The sequence below is a fragment of the Lampetra fluviatilis genome, chromosome 7, assembly GCF_964198595.1.
Source record: "Lampetra fluviatilis chromosome 7, kcLamFluv1.1, whole genome shotgun sequence".
In the NCBI taxonomy this organism is placed as follows: domain Eukaryota; kingdom Metazoa; phylum Chordata; class Hyperoartia; order Petromyzontiformes; family Petromyzontidae; genus Lampetra; species Lampetra fluviatilis.
Window position 1 is genome coordinate 12632116 of NC_136281.1, and position 15344 is coordinate 12647459.

The 15344-nt window shown below is 49.4% G+C and overlaps 1 protein-coding gene across 1 annotated transcript in view; it reads left to right on the plus strand.

Annotated features, from left to right (window-relative positions):
* Positions 1–2754: 2754 nt before the first annotated feature.
* The window catches only part of LOC144933587 (calpain-1 catalytic subunit-like), a 60529-nt gene continuing 47939 nt past the window's right edge, over positions 2755–15344 (plus strand). Inside the window, exon 1 of the mRNA XM_078858539.1 lies at positions 2755–3132. Within this exon, the coding sequence (XP_078714665.1) occupies positions 2848–3132 (285 nt within the window). The 5' untranslated portion in view covers positions 2755–2847. The remainder of the gene's footprint in view (positions 3133–15344) is intronic.

Here is a 15344-nt window from a genome sequence, read left to right on the forward strand (position 1 = left end):
ACACTGCCCCAGGCTACACCACACACTGCCCCAGGCTACACCACACTGCCCCAGGCTACACCACACACTGCCCCAGGCTACACCACACACTGCCCCAGGCTACACCACACTGCCCCAGGCTACACCACACACTGCCCCAGGCTACACCACACACTGCCCCAGGCTACACCACACACTGCCCCAGGCTACACCACACACTGCCCCAGGCTACACCACACACTGCCCCAGGCTACACCACACTGCCCCAGGCTACACCACACACTGCCCCAGGCTACACCACACACTGCCCCAGGCTACACCACACACTGCCCCAGGCTACACCACACACTGCCCCAGGCTACACCACACACTGCCCCAGGCTACACCACACTGCCCCAGGCTACACCACACACTGCCCCAGGCTACACCACACACTGCCCCAGGCTACACCACACACTGCTCCAGCCTACACCACACACTGCCCCAGGCTACACCACACACTGCCCCAGGCTACACCACACACTGCCCCAGGCTACACCACACACTGCCCCAGGCTACACCACACACTGCCCCAGGCTACACCACACACTGCCCCAGGCTACACCACACACTGCCCCAGGCTACACCACACACTGCCCCAGGCTACACCACACACTGCCCCAGGCTACACCACACACTGCCCCAGGCTACACCACACACTGCCCCAGGCTACACCACACACTGCCCCAGGCTACACCACACACGGCTCTATATTTAGAACCTCGTCTGACTTGGCTGCCTTCCAGACTCTCACGCGGGAGCCTCCGCGAAGGGGGGAGACGAGGAGGAGGAGGAGGCAGCGGTGCCCCCCCCCCTCCTTTGGATGAGAAGCGAGCGCGAGGGCTTCTCTTTATTGCCCCCCCCCCTACCTCTCTCTCTCTTCCCGGTATTTATTTATTTCACTCGTAAGTGGCCGGAGCAGCGAACACCATCCCCTCCTCACCTCCCCCCCTCGTCTCTCAAGCGCTCGTCCCCCTCTCCAGCAGCACCAGCACGGCGACACTCGGGGGAGCGCTGCAGGAGAAGCTGCTGCCGCTGCTGCTGCTGCTGCTACACCAACGGGGAGCCGAGAGCAGTCATTGTCTCCTGCACGGGCTGTTGCGACCACGACACGCAATCCTCACATAGGACAGAGGCTATGTATTTACGAGCACCCAATGCACGCGGCCATAGGTATGCTAACGGGTTGTTTTCATAGAGGCGCACCAGTTCAGAGAGACACGTTGAAACAGTCTGTGCGTTCGGCTTGTACACGCACACCGATGCGCGCAGGTAGGGGCTATAAGGCATGCAGTTCTCGGGGTTCTACACGATTCACACACACACAGCATCAGCAGCAGCGGCAGGGAAATGAACAACACGGCACCAGTTGAGATGGTAGGATACACGCACTCGGTCTAGATCACACCGGGCTACGCGCGCGGGTTACGGTGACGCTCAAGAGTGACTATTTGTGAATCCGTTGCCTACCCCGATGTAGGTAGACAGCTGAAGCGTACGCCAGTTGTGTGTGGGGGTTCCCCCCCCCCTCCTTCGTCTTCTTCCATTCCTTGGGCGGCGATAGCGTTGACAGCACGGGCTGGCTTGTGGGCTATTGTTGTAAGCCGCCGAGGCTGGGTTGTTGATTATTGAATACCGCGGTCGAAGGCGACGACTCCGACTCCGTCACGTGGAGGGCAACCACAGCGCGCAAGAGGTCCGTGCCAACACCGTCAGAATTTGTGAACACAATCGTCGCGAGTTGGTGGCCACATTAAGTCGTTTACCGAATTGCGGCGAGACTTTTTTTTACATGCAAATTTTTTTTTTATCAGAGTCACAGACGTACGAACGTATACTTCATTGTGTTGTAACTCGATGACAGACCCGAAATAACATAGCGTCAGATGTATTCGTTGGCGATGCGTGCGTTGAGAAACCGCTCCGTTTGGAAATGTAACCTTGCAAGACCGGTTTAGGTATATGGGGGTACGCGTTACCGATGTTATATTTGCACGGTGCACTTGCACGTTAATTACATACGAATTTAAACACGCATTGTCATATAATAACAACAACATAGGGAGGTTACCGAGAAACACTCGGCAATGTGGGTGAACAGGCAGTACACGATAATGTATCGATAGCTGCACAATCTGTGCGATCGATAGGTCTGCAACTATCAACAACCACACATACATAGTAAGTCGTCAGGCAAATCGACTACGTACACAGGCATAGTCTATGGATGCACATCAATTCTAGGACACATACAATCTGGGACATACACACGTGCGCTAAACTACATACACATCAATCTCGGCAAAATACACTTTCCTGATGGTAAATAGGCTACCTAGAGGTACCCATTCTATAAATAAATACACGAATCTATAGGTCGATCGCTTATAGATACACACACACCAAGAAATACACGTACACACTTTGACATACACAAAAATACACATTGAGGTCGATCATCAATCAGCAGCACGATCCTACTCTCAAATTACGAAGACCCCTCCCCTATAACCTCAACAAGACTCTTGGGGTAAGTGCAGCTAGCGAGACACACAACACCCATAGCCTGTAACAGACTGTTGGGACAAGTTCTGTTGGCGAGCACCTATTAAGATCAGTCTGGCAATCAAAGAGGGTTGGTTGGTGGTGGCCAGTCTTCCATACACACACAAGACAAAGACACACACACACAAACTCTCACGCACGTACCAACTAGTACTCGTACACAGCACACAGCACACTGCGCGGGGGGGCTACAAGGAGACATTGCGAGCCCCGTGGTATCAACAACAGAATTCGGCGTAGGCGGCACACAGATTGGAAGAGACGATGCCGTTCTTCTACATCGTGGACGACCTGCCCCAGTCGCCGTGCGCGCCCCGGCTGGAGCACTTCGTGGAGCAGCACCACCACCGCCAGTACCGCCCCAGCGCCATCCGCAGCCGCGCCGAGCGCCTTCAGGAGCCCCCCGGGCGCGACCCGCGGCGATTCGCGGAGCTGCGCGCCGATTGCCTCCGCAGCGGCTCCCTCTACGTGGACCGCGACTTCCTCGCAGGGGACGCAGTGCTGGGGCCCTCGCTGTGCGACCAGCGGTGCAGTTGGCGCAGGCCCACGGTCAGAGGTGGTGGGTGGTGGTGGTTGGTGGTGGTGCGTGGGTGGTGGTGGTTGGTGGTGGTGCGTGGGTGGTGGTGGTGGTGGTTGGGTGGTGTGTGGTTGGTGGGTGGTGGTTGGTGTTGGTGGTGGGTGGTGGTGGGTGGTGGTGGTGGTGCGTGGTTGTGGGTGGGTGGTGGTGGGTGGTGGTGATGGTGGGGGGTGGTGGTGGGTGGGTGGTGGTGGTGAGTGGTGGGTGGTGGTGGTGAGTGGTGGGTGGTGGTGGGTGGTGGTGGTGAGTGGTGGGTGGTGGTGGGTGGTGGTGGGTGGTGGGTGGTGGTGGGTGGTGGGTTGGTGAGTGGTGGTGAGTGGTGGTGAGTGGGTGGTGGGTGGTGCTGGTTGGTGGTGCTGGTGGGTGCTGGTGATGGTGGTGGTGGGTGGTGCTCAGGGTGTGTGACTTTACTGTGTGTTGGAAAAAGAGCTTCAGAGCTCATCGGATTCCTCCGGTATTAAATATTCAGATTCTGGAAATTAAACGTAAAAACGACGTTTCGGGCAATGGGCCTTCTTCAGATTTGTGTGCAATGACGAATAGCCACCGCACATGCATCGTTGATTAATGTTTTAATGAAAATGGGCCATTGCACGAAACGACGTCTATTTTTTTTTTCGTTCTTTAAAGGCAATGTTATTGACGGATGTGAGTTTTTGTTGTTATTTGTGGTTGCGGACCACTGCCAATGCATTGCCACCGAATAATTTGAGTGTGCCTTTGTTAGAGTTAGTGGGGAGCGGTGGCGCAGTGATCAGCGCACTGTGCTACAAACCTGGTAACCTGAGTTACATTCCTGCCAACATCGGTGACGAATATCTGAACCGGTCTTGGGCCTCCCCGAGATCGGTTCAACCTTGAATGAGCCCTGTACCTGATGGAGTGTGTAAACATCGGCATTGGGGATACAAAGGTGACCGACCGGGCGTGGTACTGGCCACCCACACCCTCGTGTGCTGTTCCGGCTTTAAAAGATGTGCTCGCAAGCAGCACTTCAAAAGTCTGTTGGAGGCTATACGGGGTTGATAGGTTACTCTGTGTGTCACTGTTAAAGAGTGTAGCATACATGACGTTACCATGCCAATATCAGCGTTGTGTCAATGTGTGCAACATTTTGCGAGGAAGCATATTATGCCATTGTGTCTATTTGACCTGGGTCGGTGTCAGTGTGTGGGTCAATGTGTGGGTCAATGTGTGTGTGTGGGGAGCGGTAGTGTAGCGGTTAGCGTGCTGCGCTACGAACCTGGCAACCCGGGTTCGATTCCCGCTCACGACCAACACCAGTGACGATTGTCTGAACCGGTCTTGGGCCTCTCCTAGGTCGACTCAGCCTCAAATGAGGACCTGGTGCATAAAAAGTATCGAAAATGGCTATTATTCCCCACAAACTTTGCTTTTGTAACCAGGACCTTATGTGAAGGAATGACACAAATGCACAGCACGTTTTCTCATTGAAAATAAATGTCAAAATATCACTGTCCTGGTCATAGAAGCAACGTTTGTGGGGAATAATAGCCATTTTCTGCACTTTTGATGCATAACCAATTAGGAAATAACACTCACTACCCAGGGACAAAATATTGTTTTTGTTACACAGTGAATTATCATTGCGCAATCGGTGCGAGTGTCCGTGCATCCAGTGGCAGCATGTTGGCGTAATAAGGTACGTGAACTTGGTGAGAACCCACTGAGATCAAAAGCGCTGCCTTGCAAAATATTATTTTGCATAAAAACACCGTGATGTTTTGTACACGATTATGCAGAGAGAGAGAGAGAGAGCGCGTTTTGTAAATTATAATTGTAAGGCACTCAGGAGTTTTCGATACCAATTGGGGATTTGTGGGCCATAGAGACAGAGAGAGATGGAGAAAACGAGACTCTCAGATGCAGAGATATAAACAAAAGAAGCACCAGGTACAGACACTATCATTTACATACGGTCAGAGAGAGAGAGAGACACACACACACCAGACACACACAGGCAATGAGAGACATAGTCATAAACAGATAGATATAGCTTGAGACAGACACATAGAAACGCAGAGAGAGACATAGCCTGAGAGAGAGAGACACCCAGATAAAACTTACACGTGAAATTCTGAAACAGCCCAAAGGAGATGGGGGGGGGGAACTTGGAACAGGCACACTTGCAAAGATGAAGCTGTTTGGAATTAAAAGAAGAAAATCCACAACAAAGTGGATGTGTTAAAAAAGTGAGCGAACGTGCAATCTGTTTCGGACAAAAAAAACTTCTTTCTCTGCACCGCTAAATTTAAAGCGTACGACAATACCTGATTTTATCGCCGGCATGTTTTGCGGTGCAGAGGAGAAATGAAAAGGCTGAGAGGAAATGGAATACGTTGATTTTATACGGCAACTTGTGTGTGTTTTTTTTAGGAACTGCAATTATATTAGAAGTCATTGTGGCCCGCACAAAATTCCAGGATATTACATTTGTATTCCATTAGCGCCATTACATATGTTCCCCGTCTGTGTTTCTGCACTAAAGCTGCATTATTTATCTGCATGTTATTTCGAAATCAACATTTTATTTTAGTCTGCGCATTACGTAATATTTTTTTGCTAACCTTCGTGCTCCATATTTTCTATGCGGAGATGTAAGGGACTTTATCTTTGAGAAACCACTGATTAAATAATGCATTGCATTTACAAGTAATAATGATGATCATGCAATTGTGTGTCCTTAACATTGCCACAGCTCGGTAGCTGGTGGTACGAGGCTGGGTTAAAGACAGCACTTAGGTGTAGAAATCAGTCTCTGTTTGAAGCAGAATTGGGAAAGCTGAGTGTCTGGCATTGCCACAATGGAACACAATCACCACCACCACTTATTATCGTCATTTTACATGTACAATTTTTGGCACAGGTGTCAATGCACAATTTAAACACACAGCTAAAGTCACACTCCCTTCGACATCGTGATGAATTTATTTTGAAAAAATCGTGCAATAAAAAACACTACATTTCAAAATGAATGGGGAAGTGGTACCGCAGTGGTTAGGGTATTGCGCTGTGAACCCCAGCAACCTGAGTTTGATTCCCCACCACGGATAATATCAGTAGCGAGTGACGGCTGAATCGATTATGGGTCCTCTCCTTTGCCAAACGGCGCTGACCAGCATGGATAAGTGTGATCAAACAACCCCCAATGACAAACATGGTCTGGGCAAGCCATCATTCATCATTGTATTGCCAGAGGGAGTGGTGCATTATTATTTTAAGATTTTAAAAATTCTAAATATCTCCCTGCCCCAATCTTTGTTAGTCCTGAGCCTGGAGTGTGGAAATTGCTTATTCCTTTGGTAGGGGGCCAGTGTCTGCATCGGCTAGACACAGGAAAACAATTGTTCACTTTTTGACTCACAGCAGCAGAGGAGAAAGGTTTAACATCCGATTGTCACGGTCGGCTACGTACGGTGCGAGTGAAGTTCAACATACACAGACGGTGGTCATTACGGGTTTGTGAAGGGAGAGCCCAGCACTCGTACAGATAATGTTAGCTGCGGACGGCAATCGAACTCAGGTCGCCGGGTTCATCGCATAGTGTGCCAACCGCTGCACCACCACTCCACCCCTGACAGACATTTTTACTTTTCGTGGATATTTGAGATCCCATGGTACACCTGGATAACAATGTTATATTTCAGTATTGCTGCTACTTAATTCATAGATATATCATTTGCACAACTGCTATATATATATTTTTAAATCATCTCTAATTATGTGCGGACAATGAAACCTCACCACACGTAGGGACTGTGAGGGTGATTTACATCTTAAAATTAAGCGAATGATCCATAAATGTGTCATCGCCATTTCATTGTAATAACACAAAGCAGGGGAGGGGGGGGACGAAAATCGTTGTGGGAAAGAGCTCGGGGCAAAACTGGCGGTATCCAGCCGAGGCTCCAGGAGCTTGACCTAGGTCTTTGCGCCCAGTTGCTGATGTTTACACGAGCTGTAAACACGAGCTGTAAACGATGCGCCGCTTAGAATCCTTCAGGAAATGTTCAACGCGCGGCTGTAGAAAACTGGGGGTTTTTTTCCCCTTATCCTATCGTCTATTCCCATACGTCTCGTGGTTTATGGCCATCGTGGGGCAACCAACAGTGGTGCACGCACGCCGACGGTGACAGCAGCAGCAGCATCTTGGGCAGCCGACTCCGCATATCTCAGTGCCGCTCCTGTGGACTGCCCCGCAGAAGCGGCACGGGGAACCCAGTGAGCGCAGCGCCATCGATCGGCCTTGCTGATGACATGTGGGTCAAGGCGCAGCGCAGACGCGTCCGCCACACTTGGCACGCCGGCGCAGGGGGAGATTACCACCCCCCCCACCCCCACCGGCACCCCCACCGGCACCCCCACCGGCACCCCCACCGGCACCCCCACCGGCACCCCCACCTGCACCCCCACCGGCACCCCCACCACCCTACCCGCATCCCACCCGCATCCCCACCCGCATCCCACCGGCACCCCCACCGCACCCGCATCCCACCCCCACCCCACCCGCATCCCACCCCACCCGCATGTGGCATTTGCACGGACGGTGAGATGTGCGCGGCTGCTCGGCGGCACGTGAGGATCTCCCCGTGTCCTCCCCCCTCCATTCCCCCCCACCATTCCCTCCCTCTCCCCCCCTCCATTCCCTCCCCCCTCCCTCCTCCCTCCCTTTCCCTCTCCCCCCTCCCCTCCCCTCTCCTCCCATCCCCTCCCTCCCCTCCCATCCCCTCCCTCCCCTTCCCCTCCCTCCCCTTCCCCTCCCCTCCCTCCCCTTCCCCTCCCTTCCCCCCTCCCTCCCCTTCCCCCCTCCTCCCCTCCCTCCCCTCCCCCTCCTCCCTCCCCTCCCTCCCCTCCCCCTCCTCCCTCCCCTCCCCCTCCTCCCTCCCCTCCCCCTCCTCCCTCCCCTTTCCCTCCTCCCTCCCCCTCCTCCCTCCCCTTCCCCCATCCCTCCCCACCCTCCCTCCGGTGCGCACGTGCGCACGCGCGCGACAACAACATCTCCCGCTCGCTCCGTTCGCGCGCCCTACCACGACCGAGCGCTCACATTTGTTCTGTTCGTGTCGTTGCATTTCACCGGGCAAGGCACCGCTGAGCAATACGTAGTAGTAGCTCTTGTGCCGAAGCGACCTGGCTCCAACAAATGATAGCTCAACGAAAGTGGCTTCCTTATCAGCATCATCATCATCGTGGAAATGTATAGCAGCAGCAAATACTCTAAATGCGTAACGTTGATTCTAAACGTGGAGGGGGGGGGGGAAGCCGAAGGACCCGGAAAAAAATCCACGTGACCACGGGGGGTGGGGGGGAACATTCAAACTCCAAATATACAGCAGGCGCGTCAGGGTCTGGACCCGAAACCCCACGACCTCCTGTATACCAGGCGAGGTAGTTAACATCTCCTAACCACCGTGGCGTTCACACAACGCCCACGGCCGCAGCGCACCGCCCTTCCAACACCGAGCCAGCAGTAAAATCTGACGGCGCGTGCATCAGTGAGGTTTAGGGCTCCACTCCCAGGAGAGAGAGGGAGCTGTTTGTTACGCCTTGAGTGAGAGGCGCAGTCGTTCGTGACTCAATGAATGCACGCTCATTATTTTTCCCAACCTCTCAACGGGTCTGTTTTTTTTGGATTTTTTTGGTATCCTGCATTTTCCCGCATGCGATCTCGGTGACGGGTAACGCTGATTGTTTGTGACCAGGGAGTTATTATTATTATTTAACGTCTGCTGGGCCAGGTGGTGCTGTGATTTGAACGCTTGGCTCACAATCCCGGTCCTCCTAAGATTGACTCAGCCAATCATCACCTTGTGTGTGGGGGGGGGTCTAAAAAATGAGCGTGGCTATGTGGTAAGGCAATGGTGGTGATTTATGGAGAATTAATGAGTAATTTACATTGTTTTAGGCGAGGATAATGAAAATAACTCAAACGCACAAAGGAAAATGTGAATAATACGTAAATAGCACACGTACAGTATAAATGTAAAAAACACACTATTTGTTGTTATATAAAATGTAATACAAAATATATAATAATATATACATTCAATACATATATAGTACAGCGTAAACAAGTGTTTAGATGTTGTGAAATTCGAAGACACGTCAACCCGGCGCAGATAACAATCCCTGCTTCCTAGAAGCAGGGTGATGTCAGGCAATGTCACGCGTGACCCCCCCTCCTCCTCCTGCCCTCCCCCCCTCTCGTCTTCTCTATCCGATGTAAATGTGTTGCCATAAATCTACGCTCACAAAGGGCGGCGTGGCCACTTGTCGCTGCCTGGGGGGACGGCGCAGGCGAGAGAGGCGGTGGTGGTGATGATGATGATGATTAAAGGCGCCGGCGGGCATATCGCCGTGACTGGCAGCAGTCAAAGTCCACCGGCCCCGGTTCGAGTGGGTGGCAATCTCGCCACGGCTGTGACACGGGTTGCGCCGTGTGTCCTTAGAGCTCTCGGCTCGCAGTCGGGAAAATATGCAGGGTTTCAAATCCCGCTCGGAAGGGAGGCGACGGATCCCACCCCCCTCCCCCATCGAGGGAGTTTGTCGAGGATGAAAAACTTGCTGCCATCGAACGCGGCCTGAGGGCCAGCAACAAGATTATAATGATCGTATCCATGTCGTTTTAAGTAGAAAGATGCTTAACTTGGGACTTGCCTGCTGCTGTCCAAGCGTTAACCCGAGCTGCCTTCCGCCATCAACTGCCGCTTTTTGATTGTTTCTGCAATTTCACGTGTTTTGAAATGTAAACACGAAAACACAATTCATGCTGAGCAATCGTGAGTGGACCATTGTACTGTGATAATACGATATCACTGGTAGCAGCCTCTTGGTTTTCTCACGACAATAACGCCTCGTAACATTTCTAACCAAATGTTTCCACGGAGCACGTGACGCTATGATGTAATGTTGTTGATGGTATTCTAGGAATGCTTCCCTGTTTATATGCACGGGAAATGCTGTTCAGCTGTTCAGTTTAACGCAACAAAAAGAGCAATGCTCGTTTCATGCAGGCGTTTAAGGTGTTCGTGCTGCGGAAAGGAATATTGCTCTGTCAGTCTGTTGTCTTAAATCCGGCATCAATGACACGCTCAAGGTGACGGAGAGAAAGAGCAGTAGTCATTCTGTGTCTTTATTTACACAGGTACGAAGCCAGAGGTCATTCTTGGTGGGGGTTTTTTTTGCGAAGGAGAGCTGGATAATACAGTAGTATTTCTGCACGAGACAAATGTCGTGTGCGTGTGTGTGTGTAGAGAGTGAGGTTCACCATTATTACAGAAATGCTGTAGTTTTATGGCACATTTTTTCATAGGTGGCAGTCATTTTTTAATTTGAGATGTGGAAGATGACATCGGCACTCAGTAGCCCGCTCCGGACAATCATAAAACAAGAGGGTCGTGTATGTTACAGCACGGCCATTTGATTTTGCAATTCTTCAAACTTTACGATGCATTTTCTGCTGCCATGCACCACAAAAAACAATGGCAAGACAAAATCCCTCTCCTGATTTCATCCCAGCCACCGTTTGGTGATCCCAAAGGTTCTGCGGGTGAAAGGGGCCTTTCTCAAGGGGGCGTTGATCGCAATTCTTCAATAGTAGAATTGTCGATTGGTGGGAAAGCCCTACATTTTTAATAAAAATGTATTGCTTTTGTCAAAATGTTTGTCAAGATGAGAAAGATTCCCATAGAGTACGCAACAACAACAACAAAATCTACATTTGTTCTTGTTTATGTTTGAAAATGCACGACCTTTTTTGTTAAAGATTTTTTTCTGGTCGTCCAATCACATTTCATGACATTTCTGCCCAATTTTAGATCAAACTCGATAGGCCAGTTCAACAAAAGATCGCCGATTTATGCCCATTTAAAACCTTTTTGTTTAATGTGAATCAATGAGGGTATTTTCTGAATCCCCAATGCTGTCGTGCACATAAATCACGAAGGCCGATTGAATGGCCAACATGTTTCGCGTCGTACACGGAGTGCTCAATTCCATTTGGTGGTCAACAAATTGTACGTTGGTGGTCAATTTCAGCTCATAATCCCTTTCATGGGTTAATACTTTTTTGATATAACTTCATTGGGAAAGCCACAGCGATTGTCCCTTTTTTTCAGACCAGTCCTTGCGATAGGAATTACGGAAATTTCCACCACAGGCTCAGGATCATTAAAACAAGATGAGCGCTGTCCCTGCGCTTTCATTGAGCAGGCAGATACTTTGATTATTGTTCGGCATTAACCCTTGTTTCCTATCACCAAACATCACCCGATCTCATCAGATCTTGGACCCTAAAGCAGGTGTGAGCCGAGAGAGCGTTTGAATGCTGCGTCACCAACCTTTGCACAGACAGGTTCTTCTACGACACGGGGCTGAACGATTGGCAGCGGGGGGCAGTGGAGCAACATGCACTGTTGTACTGTATTTCTATGCTCCCGTGTGTTCTGCTCCCTGCCTTCACCAACCTGCACTGAGTAGCGTGGCGAAGCTTGGTAAAATATTCCCCACTACCCGCACAAAGTGGGGAGGCCTCCATCAATAATGAGAAGGCCTTCGTTATTTTTTACTGTTATCAGCCTTTATTGTATTTCGATTGGATTTTATCGATAAGTGTGAGTGCCAGTTTTGTCTATGTTCGGCACTTTGAGATATTTCGATATGAAAGGAGCTTGACAAAACAAAAACAGATTTATTATCCAGATTGACAAATCACTGTACGCATACACGTACATTAACTCCTGTGACATCCAGATATCTCACCATTGCCGACACTGCCCATATTTCCCCTTCCCTGCAGGCCATCTCGTGCTTGCGCGGCACAAGTGGGGTTAACAGTGCTCATGTCACGGTAGTGAGTCAGAACCTCCCGAGATTCTGAGCGGAAAAAAATTTACCTCAGGATTCCACTCGTCGTAAAAAAAAGGGTTTCCCTGTTCAGCGACTTTAAAATGCAATGGAGTGCTTGTACTAAAAGCTCTTTCCTAATTGGTATTTTCCCTTGATCTGGCTGCACCCAGCCCTCGGGATGCAAGCCGTGGTGCTGGAAGCATAATCCCTTGTCGATGAGTACCGACCAGCTGCGTAGACACGAGGAGAGCCCAGCCGTGGCCAATATCTTGAGCTGTGTTCTGCCAGGATGTGTCAATCAGTGGCTTCCAGTGATGGAGGAGAGCCTCACGCTCGGGCAGGACTGGCTGCTAATAGCGCAGTTGGCAGTTAACCAGAGACACGCAATTAAAACTACACTTCATGAAAGGCCAATAATTTTTGCTTTTCAATCCTGAAATGCAAAAAAAGGACAACATCCCCAGTTTACCCTTACAGACATGAGGGTAAGTGCTATTAGTGAGACAATCTTAATGCCCGCAATGGCATTCAAGAGGGTGTTGTGGCAAGCACAAACCCAACCACCTATTTTCTACAGAGTATTGATTTTGGGGGTAGAGTAGTGGGTGCATTGGTGAGCACTGAGCAAATTGAGTTTGATTCCCAGTCAAAGGCCACCATCGGTGGCAAGTGATGTCTGACCCATGTCGGGCCCCTCCTCTTCAACAATCTCGACTGACCAGCGTGGTGAAGTATGGTCAAACAACCCCTATGACCGTTATGGCAGGGGGAGGCTTACAACCGGCAGTAAGACGGACAAAGGTTCTGAAAAATTGTATTATAATTAGTTAGAATCGATATTTACACACCGTACTGGTTGCTCTCTTGTGGTTGAGTCAACCAGGCACCACGTCCACTCTGATTTCATATATAAAACCCAAATCATCTAGATCGCAGCTTATAGAGCTAACCACTCCACATTTGCTTTCCATGCATGCTCACCATGAATGACGACGATTGCGTGTAGCCATAAATACTCCTGCGGCAAGGGCCTGCACGTGCAGGAATACACAAAGACAAAGAACCCCCATATAGCCTTCAACAGACTGTAGGAGCAAGTGCTGTTAGCGAGCACCTATGATGGCCGGAAAGGCACATGAGGGGCTGGGTGGCCAGCACCACGCCCGAAAGCCTTTGTCTCCCTAGTGGCGATGTTTACACACCGCACCAAGTACTCATTTGAGGCTGAGTCGACCTAGGGGAGGCCCAGGACCGGTTTAGATAATCGTCACTGGTGTTGCCCGCGAGCGGGAATCGAACTCCGGTCGCCGGGATCGTACCGCAGCGCAATAATCTCTGCGCTTACCGCTCCCCCAGGAATATACACACGCACACGTGCCCATGCACACACTCGCACGTGCACACACACGGACACGTGCCCATGCACACACACGCGCACGCGCACACACACGTGGGCACATTTTACGAGGTGAGGAGTGCGCATCTCCATGAGCAGCGCTGAGTAAAGGCTGGAAATTTCACATTGCTATGGTGGGAAGCCAGTCTTTTATACGACGACGACTGCTTAATTAAAGATTGTCCGATGTGTTGAATATATTTGCCAGGAAGTTGAAATGTGTGCATCTCTTTGTCGCCTCGCTCGCAATCAAAATTGCATTTTAGTAATTCTTGTAGTTGCCAAAATTGCTGTGATGTGGACATTTTATCACTTTTTTTCGCCTCCTGACATCGCAATAACTTTTCATGGCCTTGCCACTCCGGTTCAGATGAAGTAAAAGACAGACGCATTAAGCCAAGAAATGGGCTATTTAAAGCTTTTGTCTAATTGGGTCACTAATGGCGTGTGGTGTCCCCTGCTTTTTAAGCAGTTTAACTGTTGACTGGTAAGAGTGCTCGGCATAATGCCTTGAGATGTTGTTGTAAGTAACATCGAACTCTCCCTGCAGCCATTCGGTCTTCACGAGGAATTTGAAATTCACATTTGCATGCTATTAGAGCACTAACGAATGGAAACTGCATTCATTTGGGAAGATTGCTCAGTAAGCAATACACATATTAAGATATACTTTTCAAATGCATTATATATTCCTGCATTCGTATTGTTTGTGCAATGCAATTGCCAAAAAAAAAACAGCCCTTTGAGTTTTGACCTGAAAAAAACCGCCGCTAATTCTCCTGCAGATTAATGAAGACGTTCAGCTTTGAGATCTCTAACGTGAGCCGCTTTTGCAGTGTTTCCAATTTTTTTTTCACATCCTGGCATTCCTCAAATGCAGCATCAATTAAATGGTGCTCGGGAGCATTGTGCTTGTTTTGAATTTTAATGGCCCACATTGCGCTCATGAGTCAGGTGCGAATGCCAGCAGATGGTGGATTGTAAAGATTTTGGCGCGTTGTACCCTTGCTGGGCATTGCAGCCGCCGCCTCTTATTTCATTTCTCACATTGTAAATAAATACATCCACCGCGGGCAGAAATGATATGTGGTGGATGTCCCCCTCTAGCTACAGTTTATGCTGGCAGTGATTGTGTAAAGCATTCTGCAATGCTGTTTAAGCAGTACAAAATTTAAGTACTTAGAATAAATGTTTTACATTGTTTAATATTTACTAGAAAAAAAACTGATCGAACCGCAAATATGTCGTGGTATATTTGAAATGTATACGAATAACTATCGTTCCTCACCGAGAGAAACCTCGGCTCATGACTTATTTTGAGCAGGGGTTTGCTTTATTATTGATTACTTTGCTTGTGTCAGGAAATCGGCAAAGCAAAGCAATTGAATATACCCTATGCATAATTGGGGATTACCATCAAAAATCCATACAGGTCGGTTAACAAACTTATTTAATTTGCTGAGACCTGCAGGCCACCACGGGTGATTATATCAATACACCTGTCAGTACTGCTTCCAAGTGCTGGGTTACAAGTATCGTGCGGCTGTAATATGGCAATGATATGATATTATATATCGTACGAGACAGTACCCACGATAATCGTATCATCCATTTAGTTAAATGCTGCATTGTTATATTATGATTATCATTACTCAAGTTTTTTTTTCTTAAATATTAGTCTTTTATAAATATTTCTGAAATAAACTTGTACAGACCGCTATTATGGATTTAAAAATATTTATTTGCTAAATGTTTTCCAGAAGAATTGATGGCGTGGCTATCATGTGATGGCATCATTTTGAAACACCGAATGTGAATACTAGGTGAGAGAGTGAGAATGGTTATAAAACTTATGGTAGGCCCATTTGGAGTGACCTGCAACTGAAAAAAGTTAAAGTAAACTTTCGTCGAAAGTACACTTCA